Raw genomic sequence first — 25,075 nt, 5'->3', positions numbered from 1 at the left:
GTGTAATGTGAAACAGTATTGCAATTCAGTGCAACATCAGTCTCAATGAAGCTACTGTTTGGCTCTATTTTTAATATACCTAAGCTGCTGGAAAGGCTTTGCAAAGTATGGAAAGAACTTCAGGAGCAAACTGAAAGACCCCTGTACTCATTTGGGCTCTGTCTGAAAAGCTGTGTGTAGTCGGCTGCAGACAAAGCCTCTGATAACACACCCGTGGTTTGGCCTCTGGAAACTCAGTGCTAACCAGAAACATTGCTCTGATTGTGTTCAGGACTCCCAGGAGCTGCAAGACTGCACCCAGGTAGTCCTGGTGCACGTCTTGCCCTACAGAACCAGGAAGCTATTTAAGAAATGAGATCTTGAGTATGTATGTGAGTTCTCTCCTTTCTGGGAATCTTTGGTATTCCTGATAACTGAAAGTGGCGCCTTCTGGCATTTAAGGTATACTTGAGAAAATTACATTCCTCTAAAAGCTTTTTCTCCTCCTCACATATTTTTCTTTTTTGTTGTTTTTGGGTTTTTTTCCTTATTCCCCCTATGTGTTAATTAAGATACTTAACGGTAATCTTTCACTCTTTTGTTAACTTGATAACATGAGGGTTATAGTCCCTCTACTAGGCCTCCAGCCCTGGAAATGGAGGGCTAGGCTTGATACAGCTTTAAAAAAGTAGTATTATCCTGGAGCTGTAGTTCACTCATAGGAAACAGTTTAAGCAGTTGTTTTCTTTAGCACATACAAGGGAGTGGTACTGCTAAGAAGAAAGGGTGGGGGGAATAAGTGCTCACCCTTCAGCAGCCTGTTGGAGTGCTCTCTCCTCAGTTCAGCCCAGTTGTAGTGTCTCTGGTTTTGCTATTGCCAGTCTGCAAAGTCATCTATTTTAGGGGCTCTCGTCAGCCCTGGACTTTCTTTGTTTGCCTACATCATCTTTCTGCTACAGTGATTTGTGAGGACTAGCAGCTGTTGCATGAGCATCTGGAATTTTTATGGTTGTGCTGGAAAATAAATGCCTGTTTGTGTATCAGAGGAGCAGAGGGACACCTCAGTGCTTTGGCCCCGTTCTGTTTTGGGCTAACACTGCCATGGTCATGTATCTCACTGCAGTTTTTCATTATCCAATATCAAAAGGTCTGTCACATGTTTGCTGCTGGTGAGAGAGTATGTTGTGGAAGATGATAGGCTCTTTAGCATTTAAAAAGCAAAGCTGTAAGTAAATTAGAAGCTTCAGGAATTACTTTGGTTTTCTACTTCTATACAAAGCCAAAACAACAAATATCTTGCCTTACATTATGCTTTTCTCCTTCTGTATGTCTTAAATTACTTCTCAGGCTATGGCTATGGAACTAAAAAGCCTTTATTTCTTAAAAAAAATTAAAATATATGCATATCATCATACTTACTTCTTTTGGAATGCCATATGGAAGAGAACCACATTTTTTTTCAGCCTGTGACAATTACCAAAAATGAGTATGATTAGAAATTGCTGACAATTCCTGACTTTGCATGTTTGTGTCTCTGAAAAATGGATGCAAATATTTTCACATGTATTTGACATCTTCTTAAGAAAGATAAATCTTGAAGTGAAGTAGGAGAAGAGAACAAATTTTAAGCTGACTACAGCAAAGTGAGAGTTCAGTTGAAAAAGTGTGCTGTTTAGGGCTCAAGGGGGCTGAAATGGGAGTTCCTGGTGCTGTGGGCTTTCTTGGAAGGCAGTTAGGCTGATATCTGTTCTTAAAACAGTTGTTGCAGATCGTCTGCAAGCCCTGCCAAGGGACACTTGCTCAGTCTGCATTTTCAAGATGGCAACGCAATTTATAAGGTTTGCTGGCTGTTCAGAGTGCAATTCTTTGGCAGTGAGCAAAGGTTAGCTTCTCTGGGGTAAGTAAATGTGCCCATAGGGCCCTTTATAGTGAAATGGGTACAGGAATGTGGGAGGGGCTGGGCATCAGAAGGGTTTGCTGGAAGCTTTTGTTTTACCTGGGCTTTGGACTTGTTCACAATGAATTCTTCTCTTGCATTTGTGCTCCGGTGGCAAGGATGTGCTCTTGATGTGGAAATAGAGTGTCTCCTTACAACCCACTTTTGGAGACTCTCAGGAAAGTGTGAATGTGTATACTTGAAACCAAATGAATGGCAAGGCATTTTGACAGCCTCCTGAGAGTTTTTAAATTGAGGTATCCTAAAATGGTAACTAAAACTTAAATTCCTTTCAAACATGCTACATTTGGATATAATAAAAGGATTTTGGAAAGAGAGTGGTTCAAAGCTTGCTGGCAATTGGATATTGACTAAAACAAGATAAAAATGACACAGAACCCATGAGCGCAGATGTCAGGCTGTGAAATGTGTGAAGGAAGGGTGGTTCTGCATGATGGAAATCCCAGTTAACAAACCAGCTGGGAAGATAACACTTCAGTGCAAGAAAGAGATCTGAATGATTCCATTGAAAATCCCTATTTTGAAAAGAATTAATACAACATTACAATGGCATAGAATATAGTCTGAACTTACATGTTCAGCTTCACCTCCCAGCACTTAACTTGTTTTCTCTATCTTCCAGTGATACAAAATTTTCAGATGAGACATTTATTAAATTGTGAAGTGGTAATGAAATGGAGCTTTATTTGTATGTTTCTTACTGGCTTGGCCTATTTTGTCTGAAGAGAAATGTTGGGCAAAGCTGGCTTTTTCTAACTTCATAGAAGCATCTGCATTGGATCATGATGACTCTTCTTTGGAGATTAGGCAAGAATTTCCCAGCCAGGAGAGGAAAGCACAAAGAGATGTTCTGCATGTTAAAGAGAAGTGGCCATGTTTCTGTTGTACTGGGCAGTTGCATCAATGTCACAGTCAAAATCATCTGATTTTTAAGGGCTGTCACAATTATTGCTGAAGTTGTCAAATACATGGTAAAAGATGAGTAAATAATTTGTATCTGATTCTCAACTTCCATTTTCTAAATAAACTCATGGAAGTATTTAAATGGATGATGGGGCCATGAACCAAGCAACTCTTGCCAAACTGTTTTTTTGGCCATCTAGGGATCACTATAAGCTGTTTCATTCCAAGTCAGAGCCAATTTTGGTTACTCAGTGTTGGATGCTTTATTGCAGGGGCTCTGAGCAAGTGCTTCCTAAACAGCTGCTCATACAAGAACTACTGTGTATGGACAGACCAGAGTCAGCACTGCAAGTGTGTGACCCCTGACTAGTGTTTCAGTCACCCATTCAAGCAACAGATAAATACCAAACTAAAAATAGCAAGTCGAGGGCCCAGGATAAGTATTTTCAGTCACAGACATAATAGGCCCTTTTGAAACTTGTTAAAACACAGGATACCAAGGAACTGATTTGATTAAAAAAACCCTAAGTAGCGTGTGCGTGCATTTGTTTTAGCTTTACAAAATTCCATTTAGCAGTTAGAGGAAAAATTGCTCCTGTTGATTCTTTGCAAATTACTTCCTTAGCTTCCATATAATAAAGAATAAATAAATAAAAAAAAACCTGAGGAAGAAAAAATCCTGATCAGAAGTAGGGAAAAGAAAAGTAAAAGGATCTGTTATTTAAAGTAAAAGGATCTGTTATTTATCTTTCTTGGCCAAGGCACCTGCACAAGCTGCCAGTGTTGTTCATGGAGTTGCAGGCTGCATCCAAGACTGTATGAGTTACCTCCCTGCTGCTGATGGGAGAATGCAGCCAGTGAATTATGGCAGGCAGCCCAGGCATCTAAATAAAGGGGCATGGTCTTCTGAAAGGGCACAGAAAGCCTTCCTTCCAGCAAGAAAACCTTGATGGGTGTGCTGGTGACCAAGAGTAGGCAGTGTGTCTGCTAGGCAAGCGTAGCCTCAGCTGAGTTGGCAGAGTTCAAAGTGCAATAAAACTTAGTTTTTCTCCTAACACATTATTCTTTCAATAGCAGCTTTGTGGCCCTGCTAGCAAGTAGGTTGGAGAGCAGTGGAAAGAGAGAACCAAGATTTCTTCTTCTGCAGAGGCACTCCAGAGTATTTGACTGAGGTCACCATGTCACCATTTTCATATGGTCTATATAAGCACAAAGGCAACTCTGACAGTAGTGGTCACATTGGTGCAGAAATGTAAAGTGAATTTTTATGTCTAGTTTGCCTGTACTGGTTAAAGAGAGCCCTTGATCTCTGTTTGAAAATCCCACTGCCACCAGTTCTGGGTGTAGATAGGTCTGAATCTACATTAAAACAGCTTGCAGAAATTCATCTGTTGCAAGCTGCTAATATTGTAAAGCTCTACCTATCAATGTTTTTTCAACTACTTGCTCTATTGTTTTTTGGGAAGTGGTACCAAGTTTTATTTGAAGCTTTGTGTTGCCATAACTGTGTGGCACTGAGGCAGTTTGGGTGTGATGGGTAGCATCTATCTGTGATGCAGTGGAACACAGTGGTCCAGATTTTCCATTGCTCTAATTTGGAAAAGCCAGAGTTGCATAGCTTCTATATATTGAGTTGTTCTCAGAAACAGGCCCTGCCTACCCTTCCCTGAGTAACTTCAGTAGGGGTTTTGGCAGTGCTTGTACCCGTCTCACTGTGCTTTGGCTTCCCCTTTCTCCTCCTCCAGCTGACTTTTTGACACAGTTGGTTGTCTTATTTTTCCCCTCACTCCTTATACAGGTTAAAATGTTGTGGTAACCATGTTATGGTATAGGACCTAACAGCTGACTTGAATTTAGTGCCTGTAACTGTAAGGAGTTTGGAGGGAACCATGCTGTGTTGCCATCATTTTTCTGCCCTCTAACCTTCTAATTGCAGGAAAGGCAAAACTGCAGAGGCATCTGCAAAGGCAGCAGCTGACTCTGTGTTGAATGTCAGTGCAGGAAGGCTTGTGTTCTGGGGGAGGGTGAAGATATTCAGGTAGGCTGGGTGGGGAGACTTGTGCTCTGGATGTGGATGTCCTTTCCCTGTCCTCTTTCACAAAGACTTGCCCATAAAGGGAGCTTTCACAGGAGTTGCATTGAGGGATTGATGTTCTTATCTCTGCCCAAAACTCTGATCCCTTCTTGCTGATAGAGGGACCCCACCTGGAATAAGGGCACGAGAGACTTGTGTCCTTCTGTATCACCTGAATGCCAGGATTGTGCTGTTTATATTTTTGTGTAGTTGGATGAGATTTTACAGTAAAAACTTTGGGGTGCATTTGCTGCTTTAGAGGGGCTGGTTCTTTGAATGGAACTTTTAATTGGAATAGCATCTGTCTGTTTCCTCTGCTCTACTGTCACTTGAGAGCCAAGAGGAGAGGCTGATCTATGATAGTGCCAGCTTGAGACAAACAATGGTTTACAGTGACTAAGGCAAGAAAAAAGCCCACTTGGCTAATGAGATGGAAGAACTTGGCTTGAGTGGATGATCCTCCCCTGACTATTAAAAATATTAGTTGTTAATTGCTTTAATGAGGTTCATAACTATAACGTGTTTTGTGTGTACTATTTAACATTTGTGTGTACTATTACTATTTTAATATTGCCATGTTAATTTATTTTTCACTTCCACTTGAAGTCTGAAGTTGCAGCTGTACCTAACTGCTGGCATGTACATGGGCATTAAGATGCCTTTATACTTAAGGGATTCCCAGAAATTTTCAAATGTTTTATACCATGTTTTTTATCTGTAATTGTTTCTAAGTAAGGAAGTTTGAGCTGTTCTTGACTATTGTTAAGTAACATTAACATACAGGATTAGTGTTCCAGTTTGCTTAGGGTGATATCCTTATATAGGGTTTGTCCTGCTTGAGATCATTCTGATCTGAATTCCTTCCTCCTTCCCACCACTCAAACCCAAATATGTGACCCTCATGGCTTACTCTTTCTAGGCCAATTGCAAAAGTACTGATTGACAAGTCATGTCAGGTAACATATCTCACAGAGGGAGCATGTCCCTGTTGTTTAACTCTAAATCTCTAAATTTGTCATTATGTCGACTGATTATATCAAAACTGTGTCCCTCTTTTTTCTATAAGGAACATACTGCTCAAACTGGTCTCCTAACTGTATGACAGGAAAAGATGATGGTGATGGTTATGGAGGGGGCCAAGAATTCCTATCAGTGTTCTTTCAGGGAAGGCTGACTAGGCTGTGGGGTAGCCATGCTTTTCCAGTTACCCAAGGAGCATGGTGGTATCCTTTTGACATATAATCCTATCCTTTTTCCTATAGTGTGTCTCTGGCTGGGAGCAACACACACCTAACTTTCATACTGGCCTGGATCTGGGATGCTGTTAGGTTATGCTTTAGATCTTGGAGCTTGAGAGTACTCCTTGTTCCCTGGGTTCAGACATGAATTTCCAACAGATTTCCTGGTTGAGATTTCCTTGTAATATTATGTGTACTTCATAGTATAAGCTTGGGGCTCTATCCCACTTATCTACTAACTAACATAGGGTAAATTGGCAGATGCAGACAAGGCTTTTTACAAGCAGTTTCTTTCTTCTCCAAGCCAGGTGGTTGTGGGTAAGCTTTGGTCTGGAAATCTAATTGCTCTGTTAATAAACTATGGCACTTGAATATAAATGCTCTGCCAACAGGGTTTGTTCTCTTGGTCTGAAAGCTGCCCTAATGCAGCTATGTTTTTTGGACCATGCAGTTTGTGCACACTGGCTGAGCAAGCTGTGGTCCAGCAGTGCCTGCCTGTGTAAACAGTATCACTGTGTGTTTAAGTGTCTGTCCATCTCCTCGCCTTTTCTGCAGCTTTGTTTCATCCTCTACATTGCTAGACTTTGCAAATTCCTAGGTAAGCTCCCCTTCTGCTTCACAGCAAGGTTTGTAGTTCTCCATGCAGAGCTCTGTAAGCATTGTTCTTGGCATTACTCTTGATTTAACAACTGGCAAACACACTTAAAATGTTCAACTTGTCGAAATTGAAATAATCTGAGCTAAGGAGGTTCACAGTATGTGCCTGCCTCAGCTGGAATATCTTGAAAGCTTTTTAGGTAAGATTTCAGTTATTTCTGAGGTTGAGATTAAAATCAGGAAGAAAAAAAAGTGGTTTTCCACATTGCTTGAGGACTTTCAACAGCCAAGTTGAAACTCTGGTATGTGTAATCTTGGAAATTTTGGAGGGACCAGATTTGCAGTGTGTCGGAGATGCCTGTGGCCAGTTTATGAAAGTGTTCTCAGTTTAATCAACCAACTCCCCTCCTCTTTCACTTGTGCCTGTCATGTGCCTGAACTTGTTAAAGTTTGGCAATAAGCTTAAAGATTGGCATATGTGAACAAGCTTGCTCTGTGGGTAACTAGAAGGGGCTGGGCTCTTGTAGTTTCATCTTGGCAGGGAGCCCTCATCACGGTGCCTGGGAGCTGAGTTGCTCCTTTTTCTGCTTCCAGCAGTCCTTTCTCTGGCCCTCAGTTGCAGAGAAGGGGTACAAAGGATGGATGTAGAAGCAAATACCTGATAAGATAGGAGTAGAGGTGGTAGGATTTTGCAGAAAGTGAGATGTTAAAGTAAAAGCTGAGGGCTACATTTTTAAGAACAGGAGCAGCGGGCAATGTGTACTGTAATAAAATTAGATTTGTTCCTCAGACCAAGAACTGTATTTAGGGCTCAGAAGACCTTTCCGTGCTTTACCAGCAGCTCCAGGGGCCCTTGTGTTTGCAAACTGTTACCTCCCTCTAGTGGTGTGTGCACAAGGTTGTGGGCTGCTAGCTCCTGGGTGAGGGTGTGCCAGATCTGCACCATATCTGTAGAACACCGTGGTCTAGACTTTTACCCAGCCCTTGATACCATGTTATGTAGATGGTGATGCATTTGGTGCACCAGTGAGATACTGGGCAGCTTGCATAAGCCATTCTGTTGCCAGGAGTGCACTTTGTGTCCCTCCTTTGTTGTGTATTTAACTGGATCCACGTGATGTCAGGCTTGAGGACAGGCTCAGCACAGAGAAGGTTTCTGTTAAAGAGCCACACTGCCACAGATAAATTGATTATTCATAAACAGTAGGATTATTGACTCAAAATGAGTGGAGAAATCTGGTAACTTTGCTGTGAATATCTCTGCTCTTTTATTCAATAAACAAGAGTGATAGAGGAAGATAGACTTGCTGTTGGTAGAAGAGGCTGCTGCTCTGGTTAGAACAGTGTTGGGTAAAACACAGTTTTTTCTACCTCTTAGCTGGAACCAAGACTGAATGGCATGTGCTCAGGAGCGTGGGGCCTCTCTCTCTGTGGTGCCTTTGAGATTTCACGTTCAGTGACTGGTTGCAAATGGGATAAGTGCCTGATGGGGGAGAAAATAATATGTTACTGCATGCTAAAGATTGTATCATACTGGGAGCAGCATCCTAAATGTGTTCACTGATTATCAGCAGTATAAACTAATATTCACTGTTGCATGAACTACTTCACCTGGACCAAAAAAAAAAAAAAGGAGCTGATTTTTTTTTATCATGTTCAACATTAGATCATCATGTCTGCTATGGCATTACTGCTCTTAATATTCTTGGATTGGAGAAAACAGGCTGTCATTAAGTAATTGGGTTTTAGCACTGAGGATTCTTCTTCTTACTACAAATTTCCTGAACCCTGGCACTTTTGAGTACCTCCTTGCTGTCTTCAGCATCCTTTCCTAATCTTCTTTTCCTCATACCAATCAACAGACAGAGCAGTCTTTTTGTCTTGCAAATAGCTTTATTTTAGCTGTGTATTTTGACTCTACACTTAACTAGGATAGGCTTTAAACAAAAAAAGAGCTTTCTTTAATTCTGGATTAATAATTTTTGATCACTTAAACTATTTTTTTTTGTTTTCACTTCTGTCCACTTTTGCCCTCATGCTTAAGTCCCCCAAAACAACTGAATGCTTTGAAATAAGAAGCAGATAAGTTTTTCTTTTGAGTTTTCTAAGAATTACTATTTGGTCATATTCATTTACCTCGACTAAGTGCAATCCATTCATAATCCCACCAGGTTGCATATGCAACCAATGATTTCTAGTCCTGGTAATTTGTGGGGTTTTTTATTTATCATCCTGAGACTTGCACTCCTGTCTTGCAGTGCCATCCATGCCTGCAGATGAACTGGTTTAGAGCTGCCTTTATTAGATGCCCAGAAGATGCCTGTTCTAAAATAAATAAATATTTTAATGTATTTAATGGATATTTCCAGAAAAACTGGTTCTATTTTCTACTTTGATTTTAATCACTCACTGGCAATCTTCCAGGATTCTGAGAGAAATCCCTGATTAGTACAATCTGAAAGTTTCATATGTCTGAATTGTAAGGTCATCTTCCCTTCCTTTTCCTTCATTTTTCTCTTGTTATCCTTTCCTGCTGTTTCCTAGCTCACTATACAAACGATGACTTTAACTTTTCTTGCTGTGTTTAACTTCTCCTTTCTTTCCCAGATTTAAAATCTAAAGTAAAAATCAAACAAGCCTATTTAATTATTTCCCAACACTGCAAATGTGATGATGTGCAGTGAATGACAGTGAGGGTGTGGGATAATGGATTAATTTGCCAGTTGGATTTATAGTGGGAAGTTATCCATAGGGCAACCATTGCCCTTAGAATTTTAAAGCCTCCAATAAATGTTTAATTAGTAGATACTTGGAATGATGTCAGACCTGCTTTTGCTGTATTGGAGGTGCTCTCCTCAGGGTCAGCAGACTGGAGTGTGCAAGTCTTCTTCAAGATGCCCCTGCAAAATCCAGCCCTTTGGCTTAAGCTGCTGTGGGAGCTGGTTTTGAAAACCTTTTTCTAGTCTCACTAATGGATGTTCACCTGTTTCTGTTTCATTCACCACTGCCAGCTGGAGAGGTTGTCTTATACTGCTACAGCTATTTACTACTTAATGCACGTGTGTGCCCAAGGTCTTTTGCCAGTAGCCTGCAAAGAATTCAGGCAATCTAAAGAGTAATGGGGCTGTCTTTCAATGCAAGGTTGAATTTAAGTTTTATTAAATATCATGCAAGCTGTCTTTGATTTTTTCTGACTTTTGAATGATTAAGCAGAAATCAGCTCATGGTCTGCCTACATTGTCAATGCAGACTGCAGAGGATGCTTAAAAGGAGAGTGTCCATCCTCCTCTCCCTCAAGAGTCTCAGTGGATAGATGTTTGCACCCAGAACCCCCACACCCCTATTTTAGCTTTTCTGGAGGCTGCTCCCTGTCAGCATGCTGCTAGTGGTTCCTTGCCCCCCCATCTGCTATTTGCATCACTTTGTCTCCCTCTTACTGGAGCAGAAATGGTGGCAGTGTTTGTTCTTTTGCACAGCCTCATGACAGTTACAAGACCCTTAAAATACCATCCTTTGGCTATGCACAGACCCTTTCAGGCTTGGCCCAGCCCAATTTGTATCTAGTTGCTGAATTGTAATTGCAGCAACCAGACTAATGTCACCAATAAAATCTGTCAAACAGAAGGCATGACTTTGTTTCTCCTCCCTCTGTCATTACAGCTGTTATGGGATGGTCAGGCTCCTGATCTAAGGGCATGTTTGTCATGCTTTACATAAAACTCTTCAGATCGTGCAGCTGCAGTAGTTCAGATGCAGAAAAGGTGTTTTGATTGCTTGTTCATTCAGCCAAAAATAAGAGCAAGAGTTACCTTTTTGGGCTTCCCCCTCCCTTTGTGTTATGTATCAGAGTTCAAATCTGCTGTGAAGTGAAGAAGATACACATAATGTTTTACAGAAAATGTAACTTAATTGAATGCCATTGTGTCAGATACAATTATAGTTCCTTCTTTCAGAAACATTTGTAATTTATTTTGTATTATCACTTTTTGTGATGTACAGGATCTGTGTTACCTCTTATACTGAAATTTCAGTGAACTGCTGGTGCAGTTGCCCTCTGAATTGATGGCACTGTGAACCTTGAAGATGTAGGAGAAAGTTGATTTGAAAAAGAGGGAAGAAGCAAGGATTTCTTCCATTTGACTGGTACCATTCAGAGTAAAACTAACCTTTTGGGAGCACTCAACTTCGATGAAGTGTGATCACAAAAAAGCATTATATACCTGCTAGGCAATTTCCCCTCACTGCTGCTTTTCAACATTGTTTCAGTTTGCTGGAATGCTGCTCCAAGGGACAAGAGTTCAAAATGTGTATCTGACAAAATACTCAATGTGCTGAACAGCGCTTCTGAATGCAAACATATGCACAATTGCTATTTACACAGTTCAGTGGATGTGTATTTTGATAAGTTTACAATATTAGCAGTAACTCCAGGCACCCTGTCTTAACAGTATTTAGGCTGAGCTGCTTAGATAAAATGTTCAGGAGATTTGCTACCTATGTGGGGAATATCTGGTTCTTGGTGTGATATGCGAATTAGTATAGAGTTGGGATTATAAACTACTAAGTAACTGTACCACTGTTATGGATTATTCCTTATCCTTTCCAATTCTGATGGCTTTTACTGAATATATAGCCTGTAGAAGACTTCTCTTCATCTTGCTTAAATTGCTAGTGAATCTGTTGCATTGGGTTAAAAACTCCCATATTGTGGGCCAGATTGTGTTACAGTAATTGGTATCTTTACTTCATCTCAGCAAATGTCCATGCTTTCTGACCAGGCTGACTGGGGAAAGGGTGTGCCTTGTGCATTCTTGTTCATTGAGTCCAGCTGCCTGCATGACTGCCCTATGGTGTCCCTGCAGACTTTCCTTCAGAGATGAGGAATGAGGAACTTAATCATCCAACTTCTGTCCTTCCTCCTCACACTCAAAAAGATGTTGAATAGTTGGCATTTTAGGTGGAGTTTAATACAGCCAGTTGTTTGCCACTTTGGTGCTTAACTTCTCTTAGATTAACTTGAACTAACTTACCTTCATTGCTGATGTTTAGTCTGCCTTTTACCCAGTAGAATGATTTTGGTATTACCTGCAGCAGTTGTTATTTGAGCTGTTAAATTATTTCACAATTGTTGAAACTTCTGCAACTTGCTAGAACCAGCACATTTTTGTAAAAATGCTTCTTTAGAGGATCTTGAGAACTGTTGGTGGGATACAAGAAGGCAGCAGCTGCTGCTGTGATCTTTTTGCTTCATCCTGACTCTTAAATCCACCCTCTGCTTTGGAGACCTTCAGGTCCCTGTTTTCATTAGGTAGGTGCCAAAGTGATGCCACATCAGTGAGTCAATTGATGGCAGTGCACTTGTGGGTGAGGAGAGTCTTGCACTGCCCATGTGTTGGCTTAGATGGAGGAGGGGCAACAGAGGAGCTGTATGCCATGGCACTGAGGCCACTGTCAAGGCTGGACTTGGTGTGGGAGAGTGGCTGAGACCAGAGTTTTTATGTGCAGCAGGGAGTTGCATAACAATTTTGATGAGAAAATGTATAAAATGGCCAGCAGAATGTTTTTTGCATAACTGAAAATGCAATACGTGGTGATATCTGTGGATAATGAATTCTCATTGAGATTCTAGAGGTCAGAGGGCCTTCAAAATGTATGGACTGCTGCTCTGGCTCAGGGAACAAGGCATCTGATATGTTGGTGATGCAAAGAGAGAAGTGTGTGGGTGGAGGAGGTTTAAGAAAAATTCTCTAAAGTACTTTATGCCTTAGACTTTGTGCTTTACTGCAGGTACTGAAAATCTGAGTTCTTCTGATGCAGCATGTATGTCATCCTTGTAAGCCAACTTTATGCAAGGGAGATCTTCCACAGTGTTACCAAGAAAAGCAGTCCAATCAAAAATGCTTTCAAAACAATTTTGTGGCTTGCTGCGGTTGTTATCTACTTCATCTTCCTTCTACTTTTTCTTCTACATCCTCTTGCCCAGTACTGTGAGAGTAGCATGACTTGTCCTGCTGGCCATGAGTTAGTAACATATCATGGCTGAAAGCAAAGGATTTCTTAAGAACTGTCACCTTCTGTGAGGCTGGGACTTGGCTGATGCTGGCCTGGGAGCAAGGAATCAAGCCACCATCCCCTACTGATTTCCTTGTCTGGCTCCAGGAAGATGGGTTTGTGTGTTATCACTAGGCTGCTTTGGGGTTAGTTAAAAGATAGCTCTATGGACTAAATGGGTCTTTTTGCATTTCAGGAAGAAGAAATGCCAGAGGTAGAAATTGACATTGATGACCTCCTTGATGCAGCCAATGAAGAGGAGAGAGCTCTCAAATTACAGGTAATATTATTTTATAATTTTAAATTGGAAGGTGGCTGAAGTAATGCATCTGGATCGATATCTTATGTTTGATTGAATCCACTGTAAATGTAGAATTAGAATGGAGAGATTCCTAGAGCCTGTCTAGCATAGTCTACCAGACTGTTCAAAGTTAATCAAATCCTTTTAGATAAGTTTTTTCAAAGGTAGATGATAACAATAGTAAATAAAAGTTCAAAGATCCCAGTAATAGAGGGAAATATGCTAAGCCAAATTAGCCTCATTCTAATTTGTACAAGTACATAAAATAAAGAACAGAAAACATAGGAAAATGAAGAACAGCACATGGAAAAAGCTATATGACTGAGAGTCAGTTATGATGACCAGTAGTTTCTGTGAGTCACTTCAGTAGGAAAAATGTGTATACAGACCAGAAATCTTCCCTTGTGCTTAGACTACTGGCAATTGTTTCTTTCTATACCAGAAAGAAATTGGAACCCATCAAAAAGTTGAAAGAAAGGGTAAGATGGCCAGGAACAGGAATTAGTTGGGAAATTCTAAAGCTATCTGCCAAAATTAAACAGTTCAAACCAGCTCTCTAAACTTTTGAATCTTGTGTGAGGTAGGAATTAATGAATGGACGAATGAGAGGGGGAAAGAAAATAATTTTCATTGCCTTAATATAAATCTCTCTCTAAATCAATATATAAAACCAATAGGAAATGTCTCCATTTATAATGTTTTCAGATGCACTAAGAAAAGTGTTCTAGAGTCGTGGCTTGCCCTCAGCTTGCTCCTGAGAGGTGACTAATGTGGTGCTTCGATGCAGCACATCTCATTTTCGTGCCTCTAAGCACCCATTTCTCAGTGCCCGCTGGCCAGCCACAGAGACTGGGGCATGGCCCCAGGCTGTTTGCTCAGCGTTCATAAATAGCTTTGCTGCTTCTGCCTGAACTAGCTGCAGCAGCCCCCTGCTAGGAATGCCCTGCTAGGAATTACTAACGTCTCTATTTCTGCATTGCAAAGACTCTCATGTCCTCACAGAAAGCTGCCTTTCACATGTCTGTTCCTGGCAGAAATGTTCTTGGATTCTCCTCCTCTTCTCAGTTTTCCTTGGAGACAGGGGTTTTGTAACTTTCTACCTGGAGAAAAAAGCAATTATTTCTCTCCTGGAACAAATCATTCTGATCCATATAGGGAGCAAAGGTGACTTGTATAACTTTGGGTTTTCACTAACATCTTCATTCAGTGATTTCTGTTCTTGCTTATTTTCTTTCTCCCCTCCCTTGCCAGGTTTTATACCATGACTTGTTTATGTTCACTATTACTCTGTATGATACTGACACTTTCATATTTTGCTTCTAGGAAACTCTTGTAGATTGCTACAAACCAACAGAGGTAAAAGACTTTTTAAAAATGCTATTAACCTGTGGAAACTGTAGTTATGTTCAAGCTAAAGTAACTTTATTTTTATTCTTATGATAAAGTAATTAGATTAATATTAATGGCTAGCTGATAGACTTTTTATCCTAAAAATGTTTGTGCCTGTCACTTAGCTACAGTAGGAATGTGATTGTATCCTGTGGAGGAACTGCTGGTCATTCCAGCTGAACTATCAATATTGTTTGCTGTAATGTCCTTCTGACTATACTGACTTATAAAGCTGCTATGCTACAATAAAACTAAATATAGTTATCATCAGATGACTAAATTATTTGCATGTTGGACTGTGCTCTTCACTGTGAAATCATTTAATTTTTATCTAGGACAGTAACATTTATTCTGAGAACCTTTATACAGATATGCAGCTTGGCTAATTGTTTGTGTGAATGGACTTGAATAAAATTGTGAGATAATCCTGTACTAGCAGGATTTAGTTACTCAACTTTTAACTTGTGTACCTATTGATGTGTCTAGTGCCTGCTTTTCATACAGTAATGTGTACTTACTAGGAAGAGTAAATATTATAAAGAAACCCCTTTGACTCACTGTAAAAATCAAAAGTCTAGGTGATGGGTCACTTAGTTTCATAAACATAGTCAATTCTTTCCCAGAAGTGGCTGCTGCACAGTGTTTTATAGATGGGTTGGCTTACAGGATTCCTCTTTTCACAGACCTTTCAACTGTGCATGACTAGAAGCCAAGTGTTTGGTTTTGAAATAAGGCTTCAAATAGGTTGGTTCTTCTGTAATATCTGTGGCTGTAGCCACATAAACTGGTGGGGCTTAAGGATAGTCAGACTATCAGGAAGAACTGCTGGTATGGTTGAATAGGCACTTCACAGTCCATGAGATATTTTCTTCAAGGCTTTTCCATTTTTATTGACTCCTATGGTAGATTGGGAAGAATCTCCAGAATTGCTATTATAGTTGCTGGTACAAACATTTTGACAGTGGGGAATTGACCCAGAAAGACTCAGCTGATAACACTTGTAGAGTTTGTTGTGTGTTTGTTGTCTCGGTTGCCCTACAGCAGATAACACACGTCCTCCTTTATGGAGATGCCATAATGCCAAGTCTTCAGCTTCTCCAGCCTTCTCTAAGCAGTGCCATTGAACCTTGGTGCTTCTTCTTAAGATAGGTGTGAAGATGGATGCAGCATATGGAGCCTGGTGTAGTAAGAGAAAGCTGAAGTCATGGCTAGGTTGGAGGAACGGGTTGCCAAGGGCTTACCAGTCAGTCAAGTGCTGACCTCTTATCTCTGTGCTATCTGAAGGCAGGGGAAGAAGGCAGAGATCCAATAATTACTCTTCTTCCTTCTTCGCTAAACATGCCATATGAATGATTTTTTTTTAGCTGTGAAGTTTGACACAATGCAAGGACAAATTTCAGAGAGCTGATAAGGATACATGACAGATGGCAGTGAGTGTTCCACTGGAAACCTTGGTTCTAGAACTACAGGGAAGATTTGTGCCATACTGGTAAATTGAGTTGGTGTGGCAGTTCTCAGGAGACAGCATTCTGGACACATCCTTGTCTGCCCTCGAGGCACCTGGATCAAGGTGAGATTTTAGTACTGAACTGGTGACCTGTGTCTTCAGTCCTTTGTGAATGGGATGGAGGCAGTTCCCTTATCTGTGAGAATTTTCATCTTCCTTGACAATCTATAGAGATAGCCAAGTTGAGAGGGTACTTAATCCACTCACTCTACAACCAGCTGAAAGGAGGTTGTAGGCAGATGGTGTTGGCCTCTTCTCCCAGGAACTAGTGATAGGAGAAGAGGACATAGCCTCAAGCTATGGCAGGGGAGTTTAGATTAGACATTAGGAAAAAAATTCTTCACAAAAGGGTTGATAGATGTGGGAATGGGATGCCAAGAGATGGTGGAGTCACCACCATGGAGTGTTCAAGGAAAAGTACTTTGTGCCATGGTTTAGTTGACAAGGTGGTAGTTTGGTCGTAGTTTGGACTCAGTCTCAGAGGCCTTTTCCAACTTAATTGATTCTGTGATTCTGTGAGGTTAGTTTCCAAAATGAGTCACATCCCAGGACTGTTTTACAATAGCAACTTTTCTTCATCTATGGCATGGTGAGCTCAGTAATACTGCATGGCTGCTAGCCTAGGCCACTTAAAAATAATGATTTTTGTCCTGTCATGTGTGGTCTAAAGAGCCTTTTAGTTGACTTAAACTTGCTATATAAGGATCCACACCTTGACTAGAAAATCTGCAATCTTTTTTTATATTTGCAGACCATTCAAAACTCTTGAGGTAGTTGGCTTGTGAAAGGATTTTTAGAGGATTTGTGGAGAATGGATATGAGCGAATGGAATTTCTCCTGACCAATGAAATACAGTCTGTCAAGTGCACTAGGGGTTTTATCATCAAGAGTTATACAATTTGCAAAAGGTAGTGATCCCTAACTGGGGGAAAAGTTATGTAAAATGTTGTCCCTGCTATTCAGAACATAAAGAAAAATAGTATAGGCAAAAAGCTTGACTCAAAGCTCTTACCCAGCTGTGAAAAAAACCCTCTAAACCTGCAAATGTATATCTTAAGTCAGTTTTGCTTAGTATCTTCCATTTAGACTAAAGGTTAAGGAAAGACTGAGGAATGTTTATATGTATCCTGGACTGACTTTTCATCAGGAAGCTGAGTTATCCAGGTCACTTAAAACATGGAAAGAGTTCCCAACTTCTTTAATAATTTGGTCAAAGGTAGTAACTGACAGTAACTAATGAGGAACTGTTACAAAACCTTTCTTCTAATGGAAATTTCACTAGACTGTTGAATGTACTTTAAAGTATTAAAAACTTTTCTTAGGTAGCAGTTATAGCTGTTTTAATTTGTATGGAAATATGCTTAATGTGGGACCTTTATATAAAGAATCATTAAGTACACAAAGGATTTAGTATCTGCTAAATCAGTGCCATAATCAAATTTTGGAACTGAACTTTTGTAATTGGAGAGGAGCAGGGAGCAGCATCCTCTTCCTGCATCATCTGTGTGCCAGTCAGTTCTTCATACAGTCCCACATGTCACTTGTGGAAAATCCCACTCTGACCTTTGTTGAGTTGCAGCTCTGTCTGATGTTCTCTGTCATCACCTGATGGTGGAGAATCTTAATATGTTCACAGTGAATACAACAGATTTAAATATAATCTGCAATCTTGATGATCTTTAGATACTTCACAATAGATTCTTATTTAGGACAGGAAGACAGTTGTGATTGTGAAATCCATGAGGTTTTTTCAAGACACATATTTTGAGGAAGGCTGACTAAATCTGTATTGCTGTTATCTCTGCTATTGGTAACAGCAAGGGCACTTATTCAGACTGGGCATTGGAGAAAATTTGAAGTATTTATGGCTGATGTGAATCAGAGCTTCCAGTAGTGGGAAAGTCAAAGCGATGACAGGAAAAATGACAAGGAAACTCTTAAACTAATATGGGAGAGAAATCCAATGAGTGGGCAATTTTTATGCTCACTGGCTCCAAAAGATGCAGCTGAGCAACACAAGGTCTGCAGATAATGAGTGTTTGAAGAGAACTGAATAAATTAGATTTGCAGTTTATTTACTTCTTTTCTTATAGAAATATACAAAGCTTAAGATGAATGAGCTGGAGATCTCTCCCACTCAGGCAGGATTAAATCTATTTTGTTAGTACAATTCTTCACTTAGTGCAAAATGGGAGAAAAAGGAGATGAAATTGCATCATAAAAGGAAGTTGCATAGCTGGAAGCTTCTAGTAATAATTTTTAATATGGTTTGCAAACAAACTATGTTGAATTGTTGTGCATATTTTCTGGAGAACTTTGGCAGAGATTTTATTACTGACTACTCAATTACTCCAGTGGTTGGACTATTTCAGCAGCTTCTAACACTTTTGAAAAAGGTAGAGATGCATTTGCTTAACTGTATGTTTCTCCAAGTTTAATTCCTAGTTGGAGCAAATGACAGGCTTGTGATGCAACTTTTTAGAGTTGTCTAGGCACTGTGGTTTTAAAGATAAAAGCTGTTTTGTGTATGTATTGACATATTGTATGTTTTTAGTATACAGGCATGAATAGAATGCTTCTGAAAGAGAGCCCCATAACCCCAAACCATAAGGTTTGAAGGACCTTATGTTATTTTGCTCCTAATATGTTATCAATTATTTCCAGTTAATGTTACTGTTTGTTTTTTCTATTGCAAAGCAGCAATATGTAGGATACCCACAAGAAGCAATAGTCACTGCAGATGTGTCCTAAAGCCTCGATGCAGTGTGCTGCCTTACATCTGGGCAAGCCAGGGCAGCTGATGAGTGGTAAATTATTAAGTCACAGCAAATGTATTTCATGTCCATATTACTTGAAATGAAATAAGAGAATTTGTAGAGAAAAAAGGTTAGAAAACATGATTGTTTAAAAGCAATGCAGGCAGATGCATTTCAAGTAAAACATGATTTCTTGTTCATCCATTTGACCACTGAATTCAGTGAACTAAAACTTTTTATGTGCCTGCTGAGATCTGCCCTATATTGTACTACAGCATTGGAGGGAATAAAGGTTGCATGTTTTCATTTCTGCAAGTAATCATGAACACAACTTATACCCACAGCAATATCAGAAGGGAAGAGCAAGTGGTGATTTGACAAGAATAAGCTGTGCTTGTTTACATGCTGCTGAATTGGAGACTCACTGGGCTGCCAGTCTCAACTTTAGCTAAGCTTTGTGGTATGTAGTTAGTGCCTCATGCAGAGCTCACCAAAAAGTGCTGCAAAAATGTCGTACTCTGGACACTGATGGTGCTGTGGCCTCACTGGAGAGGGCATGTTGAGGGCATCATTCAGTGAGGCTACAGAGATGCTGCATTGGTTCTTGCTAATAGAAGGTATCTTCTGGCCCTGTTCTCCCAAAGCAGGGAGAACAGTTCCTTTTTCTCTGTACAATTGGCTTTGCGGGGGGTTGAGCCTGTGTGGAAGAGGTGTTTGGCAGTAAGATGGGTTATTATTTAGGTTCTTTCCCAAATAGCTGTGGGATTGCTCTCCAGGCTGACTTTAGTTTTTACATCCAATTAATAAAGCCATCTTACAAGAAATAGCCTTGGGCAAACAGTTAATCTTGTTTTTTGACCTGGCTACAGGGAAGTAAAGCTGTAAAGGAAAGCTGACTTAGGGTTCATTTCATGCTCTAGTGAAGCAGGAGAACTAGAAACTCTAAATTTTAGTTTAAAAACTAGTCCTACTACATGTGTACTGTTTGAGGAAGAGAAATCTGGAGAGGCAGAGTCTAATTAGTCTCCAGAATTAATTGGAAGACTTGAATAGGAAGCCTGGAATTCATTGTCTGTCAAATGACCTCATTAAAACAATGAGTCACACCACCAAAGCAGAGAGGTGAAGTGATTTCCTCCCCTTTCCTGAATTATCATTTCACCTTTGTTTTTTTGCCTTTATTATTTTTTTGCCTAAGGCTGAATATAGATGAGTTCAAATGAACTATAGATTTAGTCTGTCTCTCATTAAAATTTGCCTTTAGAATTAGAAAGATATCTTCTAGAAACAATGATTTAGTATTACAAATTAAAAAGACTCTCAATACTTTTAATAAGGGTGCCTCCTTGCAGAAAATCTGTAAAAAAGAATTTAAACTAAGTCTGCATACATTTTTGCACTTTCGAAAGACTTTATTTTTCATTTTATTTACCAAGGCACAAAGTGCTGGTGTGAGATTTTTCTGTATTACAAGTGCACGTAGCCTGTGTAAACCTTCAAGGAATAATGAATAAGTTTTTGAATCCTTAACTGAATTATTCTTGTTTTTTAACTCCATGAATTAAATCAGTATATATAGGTAGATAATTCGAGCTGCATTACAGAAGTGCTTTTAACATAGATTAGTACATGATCAGCTTTCAAATGTCTGATGCTAAATTTCAGCATATCTTGTTAGGGGGGATTTCAGTAAAATGCTCTGTGTAAAAGGATTTTTGTGTACAAGGTAGAGATAGATGAAGATATTAAGTCTTGACTCAAATGGCCACAAGGAACAACACTGCAATTTTTGAGCAATGGCATAAGAAAACAAAATGGGTATTGCTGACATAAACCTGAAGTGGTTAGTTATAAAGTGAAGGTTTACTGAAATGCTGTGAAGTCTGCTTTCCTGCCTCCATGAGGGAAAATGTGCATCTTTTCTAGAATGCTGATTTTCCTTCATGGAGAAGGAAAAGCAAAGCAAGAAAGGCACAAGTACCAGAGCACAACTGTGTTGATGACAGCCATGTGAGTGTCAGATGCAAAGTGATGCTTAAATCAGAAATGTGCTGAACCAGTGCTGTGGCTTGGGTGTCTGTGGAAGTGCACAACAGCGCTACTGCATTATGCAAAATGTCTACCACATGCAAAATGCTCTTGTTGGGTTTTACTCTTTGGTACTGCAGACCCTTATTTCAAGGAAAAAAGGTTTCTGGGGATAAAGCCTTTAATATTATTATATGTACTTCAAATGAATGCCTCTCTGCCTTAAGAATAGTTGCAGTTGCTGAAGATCTCCTTTAGGGGGTTGACCCTACAGTTTGGTTTATTTTGGCAGCATTAAGTTTCTGGATGGTGTTAAACTTACCTGAAAACTTCAAGCAAATATGTTGTTTTGTAAAAGAAGGTGCTTTTGATAACTCTTCAAAGTTAAGGGGGGGGGGGAATTCCTCTCTTTTGCTATAATGTCATATTAAAAAGCAACTGACCCTTGGCCATATTTGATATCTAAGGGAAACTTGCTCCAGACTCTATTGAGCTGTGGGAGAATGGAGAGAGGAATGGCAGGGTGGGATATCCCTAATGACTGCAGAGTGCCCTAGGTGTTCCTGTCCACTCTGCAGATGTCCTTTCCTATAAGGCTCTTACTTCAGTGAAGCTGCTGGAGACGTTCCAGATGCAGTATCTTCTTGCAGAGTATTTGTGGCTTGAACAGTCAATTAAAAAGTTTTTCTAAGGGAAGAACTGCACTTCAGCCCATTCTTCTCCAAAGCTGTCCTAATCTGATGGGAGTACAGTTTGTTGGTTTTATTTAAATGGAAAGGCTTGTGCTGAGAGGAGATACAAATGACACTAATCCCAAGTAAAAATCTTCTAAGACTGCTTTATTTCTCTAATGATTGTACTGCAGGGCTTTATATAAGTTGATAGTAAAAAATCCTAAAGTGTGTTTATGTGTTTCAAGCAGCACCATGCTATATAGTTTTGCATTATCTAACAGATCCTTACAATGATGATAGGATGACACAGAAATAATGCCAAGTTTGTTGAAAGCTGTGAATTTTTAGAGTAAGCATGTCTTCTTCCTTCTGATTTTTCAGTGGAGAAGTACTGGACTGTGACAAGTTTAAAGTTGATATTGTTGCAGTGGTTTGTGCCTTTGTGAAGTAAGACAGCCTCAAGAGGATGGAGGGAGAGGATTTGGGGGTCATAAGAAACCTGTTTTTCTGATCATGTGATTAGGCTGTCTGTCCAGATGGGAAGCATGATATTGATATGCATAGATGTATTCCTGAAGTGGCCTTTGCTTAGTTCAGGGTGGAGACCCCACTGTTGTGTAGCTGCTCTGCCTTTGCTGCTGTTCTTTGCAGCCACAGGTAGTGTGGATGCAACAATAATTGTGGTGCAACAGTACATGCAGTTCACTATAGATGTGCATAATCTGTCAGGAAAGGAAATTGGTTTTTTGGGACCATGGTGCCACCAGAAAAACCCGACATATTTCTTAATTTAAAATGCACATTTATGCAGACTTTCCTTACACAAAATGTAGCACCTTGTAATACATGTTTCAGTGTGACCTTTTTTGGAAGGTACTGTTGTCATTTAAGTGGTGACTTTGTTCACTGGAATTTTTAACTTCAAGCATTCATCCAGGAAATCATGCTTTTAGTTGTTTCATGGAATCATAGAATGGTTTGGGTTGGAAGGGACCTTAAAGATCACCTAGTTTGAGTGCCAAGGGCTGGGACACCATCCACTACTACAGGGCTCAAAGCCCTGTCCAACCTGGCTTTTCATATCAACCTAACTGAATAATTACATTTCATGTTTACAGCTAGCTGATAAGAACCTTTTTGTAGGTTCATACACAGTACTGTGGATAAACATTATTTTCTCAATGTGACAGTAAGGAGGTCATTTAGCTTTTAATGCACCTGCAAGAAATTGTATACCAGAAGAATTTCAGAGAATGATGTAAATCTGTAAGCTTCTCACATAGTTCTCACACAGTTTAAAAAGAGGAAATCTGCTGAAACTGAGGAAAATATCACTGTGTATAAAGGCCTGGTCCGTGAATTAGTTTGTTGGTTTTTTTTGGGGGGGGGAGGTGTTGGCATTTGTTTTTTTGTTTTCAAAGTAGTGTCATTGACTTAGTTTGCAACTAGTTCAACCCATGATAAACCAGTGGTGCTACCTCTGGCTCCTTGTTCCTGCCTTGCCTTGGACTGACACAAGTGTTAGTGTGGGCTGAGTGGTGGGCCAGGTCAGAGAGCTGAGCCACCAGCTTGGAAAGTAGCAGGGCAAGAGGAAAAACACCTGAGTTTTTTAGCCAGATCAGCTTTCTTGTACAGCTCACTATGCAGCCAACCAAAATGCTAGCTCCAGCATGGAGAGTGGCAAGAGAAACACCTCTTTGGCAAGAGTGCTGCTTTCTGTGCAGGCTTAAGCTGTGCAAGGCTGCTTTGACTGTTTGCATTGTATCCAGCCATAGGTTTTGCTTCATTCAGTAGTTGGTATAAGGCCCTGTGCAGTAAAAGCCTGAAAGATGGGTTATAACTGAGCCAGCATAATCACAAGGAAAAGCTCATTGTTCACACTTCTGCTGGATGGGAAGGATGTGTATAAGGTTCCTGGTGATCAGGTCAGAGAAATTCCAGCTTAGCAGTAGAAGCTTAAATAAAAATGTATCATTTGTGGTTTGTTAAAAAAACTTGATTATAGTATTGTGGGACCATTAAAATTGCTTATATTTTCTGTTTTTTTCCTAGGAATTTATCAAAGAGCTGCTAACTCGGATAAGAGGAATGAGGAAACTCAGTCCCCCTCAAAAGAAGAGTATATAAATAACTCAAAGTAATAGCACTCTGTAAAAGACATGGCAAGGGAAAAGGGACTTTGAATACAAGACCTTTATTAAAATAATTGTCTTTCTCCACAACTTTTTTGATTTTATTCAGTTTTGACTCAAGGAATTTTTTTGGTGTGTTTTAAGGGTTCTTTTTAAAGTGTCAATTATTTTTTATCAAAAATATCAACAATTTGGATGCTGCTCAACTTTCACCTGGAGGATTTCTGAAGCAAGTGAAGAATCCAAGAGTTAGAGATGAGGGGCAGCAAGCCTGTGTGGTGAACCAGAAGATCTTGTAAATTTACAGAGCTAGGAGACTTCTCCTTGCAACTAGTTGGATAACGTTTCTTAAGTTGGTTGTACATTTAACTCATGGATGTCAAGTTTCTTGTGCTTGTCTGTACATAAATTTTAAAGTGGGTTGTGAATACTGTTTCACATGGATGGAAGGAGAAGTTTGTTATAGTAAATTATTTAAACGGTGGTTATTGCAAATTTGCTACCAAAAGGTACCAATTTAGATTACTAAAATGAATGCTGCCATTTTTCTAAATACCCTTAAAGCAGCCCAGTGAAGAATCTCATCATATGTCCTTGTTTAGACCGCAGCATATGAAAATTGGGAATTTTAAGGGCTTAATTTGTAGAATTAAAAGTTATTTGATTGACTTTGATGCTTTGCCAGGATCGCTTCCTCTCCACCTCATGGTGTCTTGGAGCTGTGCTGACCTGTACTGAAAATGGGCCTGGAGTGATATCTAGAGAAATGTCCATGAGCATTTAAAAGCTGGTTTATGCTGGAGGAAAGGCAGTGATACCAAAATGAATTGCAAGTACTGTATTGCATTTAATGATGTGGTCTTAATCAAATGCAGATTCCTCTCCTATAAAGGTAGGCAAAGAGTAATACAGCCTTTGTTTATGGCTCTGCCCTGAGAAGTGGGAGACTTCTTAACTTGGGCTCTCTTACTTGTAAGAGCAAGAGCAGAGATCCCTGCTCCCTTCTGGAAAATGTCCTAACTAGAATGTTTGACAAGCTACCATTTACTGGTAGGTGACATTAGTCAGGCATTTTATATCAAGGGTGCTCTGAACATATTTTATTTTTCAAAAGAAGTACATGTTTGTGAATTTTATGTATACTGGCAAGCTTTTTTAATGTATTTAATTTTGTAATGTTTACTGATGATTTTATTTACCAGATATTTACTCAAATAAATGGAACAACTTGTGACTTGTTACATGTACACTTTACAAGACTACTGTTGCTGAATAGGTTTATAAATGGAATTGCTTGTCAAAAAGAGAAGCCTGTAAGCTGGTAAGTACATGGGAACTCAGCTGTATTGACCCTAACTGGCTTTTAATGTGCCCAGTATCACTCAGCCCTTGCCCAGTATCACTCACACTCCTGTAACCTGGTGCACATTTGAAAGTCTCCTCCAGATGAGGCTTTCCTTCCCTGTGCCTTAGGGAATTTAACAAAGAG

General features: G+C 39.8%; 1 protein-coding gene across 1 annotated transcript in view; it reads left to right on the top strand.

The window, feature by feature from the left end:
• PPP1R14C (protein phosphatase 1 regulatory inhibitor subunit 14C) overlaps positions 1-24,833 on the top strand; it is a 51,501-nt gene extending 26,668 nt beyond the window's left edge. The window contains exons 2-4 of the mRNA XM_066546970.1: positions 12,996-13,079; positions 14,424-14,456; positions 23,507-24,833. Coding sequence (XP_066403067.1) covers positions 12,996-13,079; positions 14,424-14,456; positions 23,507-23,581 — 192 coding nt within the window. The 3' untranslated portion in view covers positions 23,582-24,833. The remainder of the gene's footprint in view (positions 1-12,995; positions 13,080-14,423; positions 14,457-23,506) is intronic.
• The last annotated feature ends 242 nt before the right edge of the window (positions 24,834-25,075 follow it).

The sequence above is a fragment of the Molothrus aeneus genome, chromosome 3 (assembly GCF_037042795.1).
Source record: "Molothrus aeneus isolate 106 chromosome 3, BPBGC_Maene_1.0, whole genome shotgun sequence".
NCBI lineage: Eukaryota > Metazoa > Chordata > Aves > Passeriformes > Icteridae > Molothrus > Molothrus aeneus.
The sequence above is the reverse complement of the archived record's forward strand: the minus strand, read 5'-3'. Positions and strand labels throughout refer to the sequence as shown.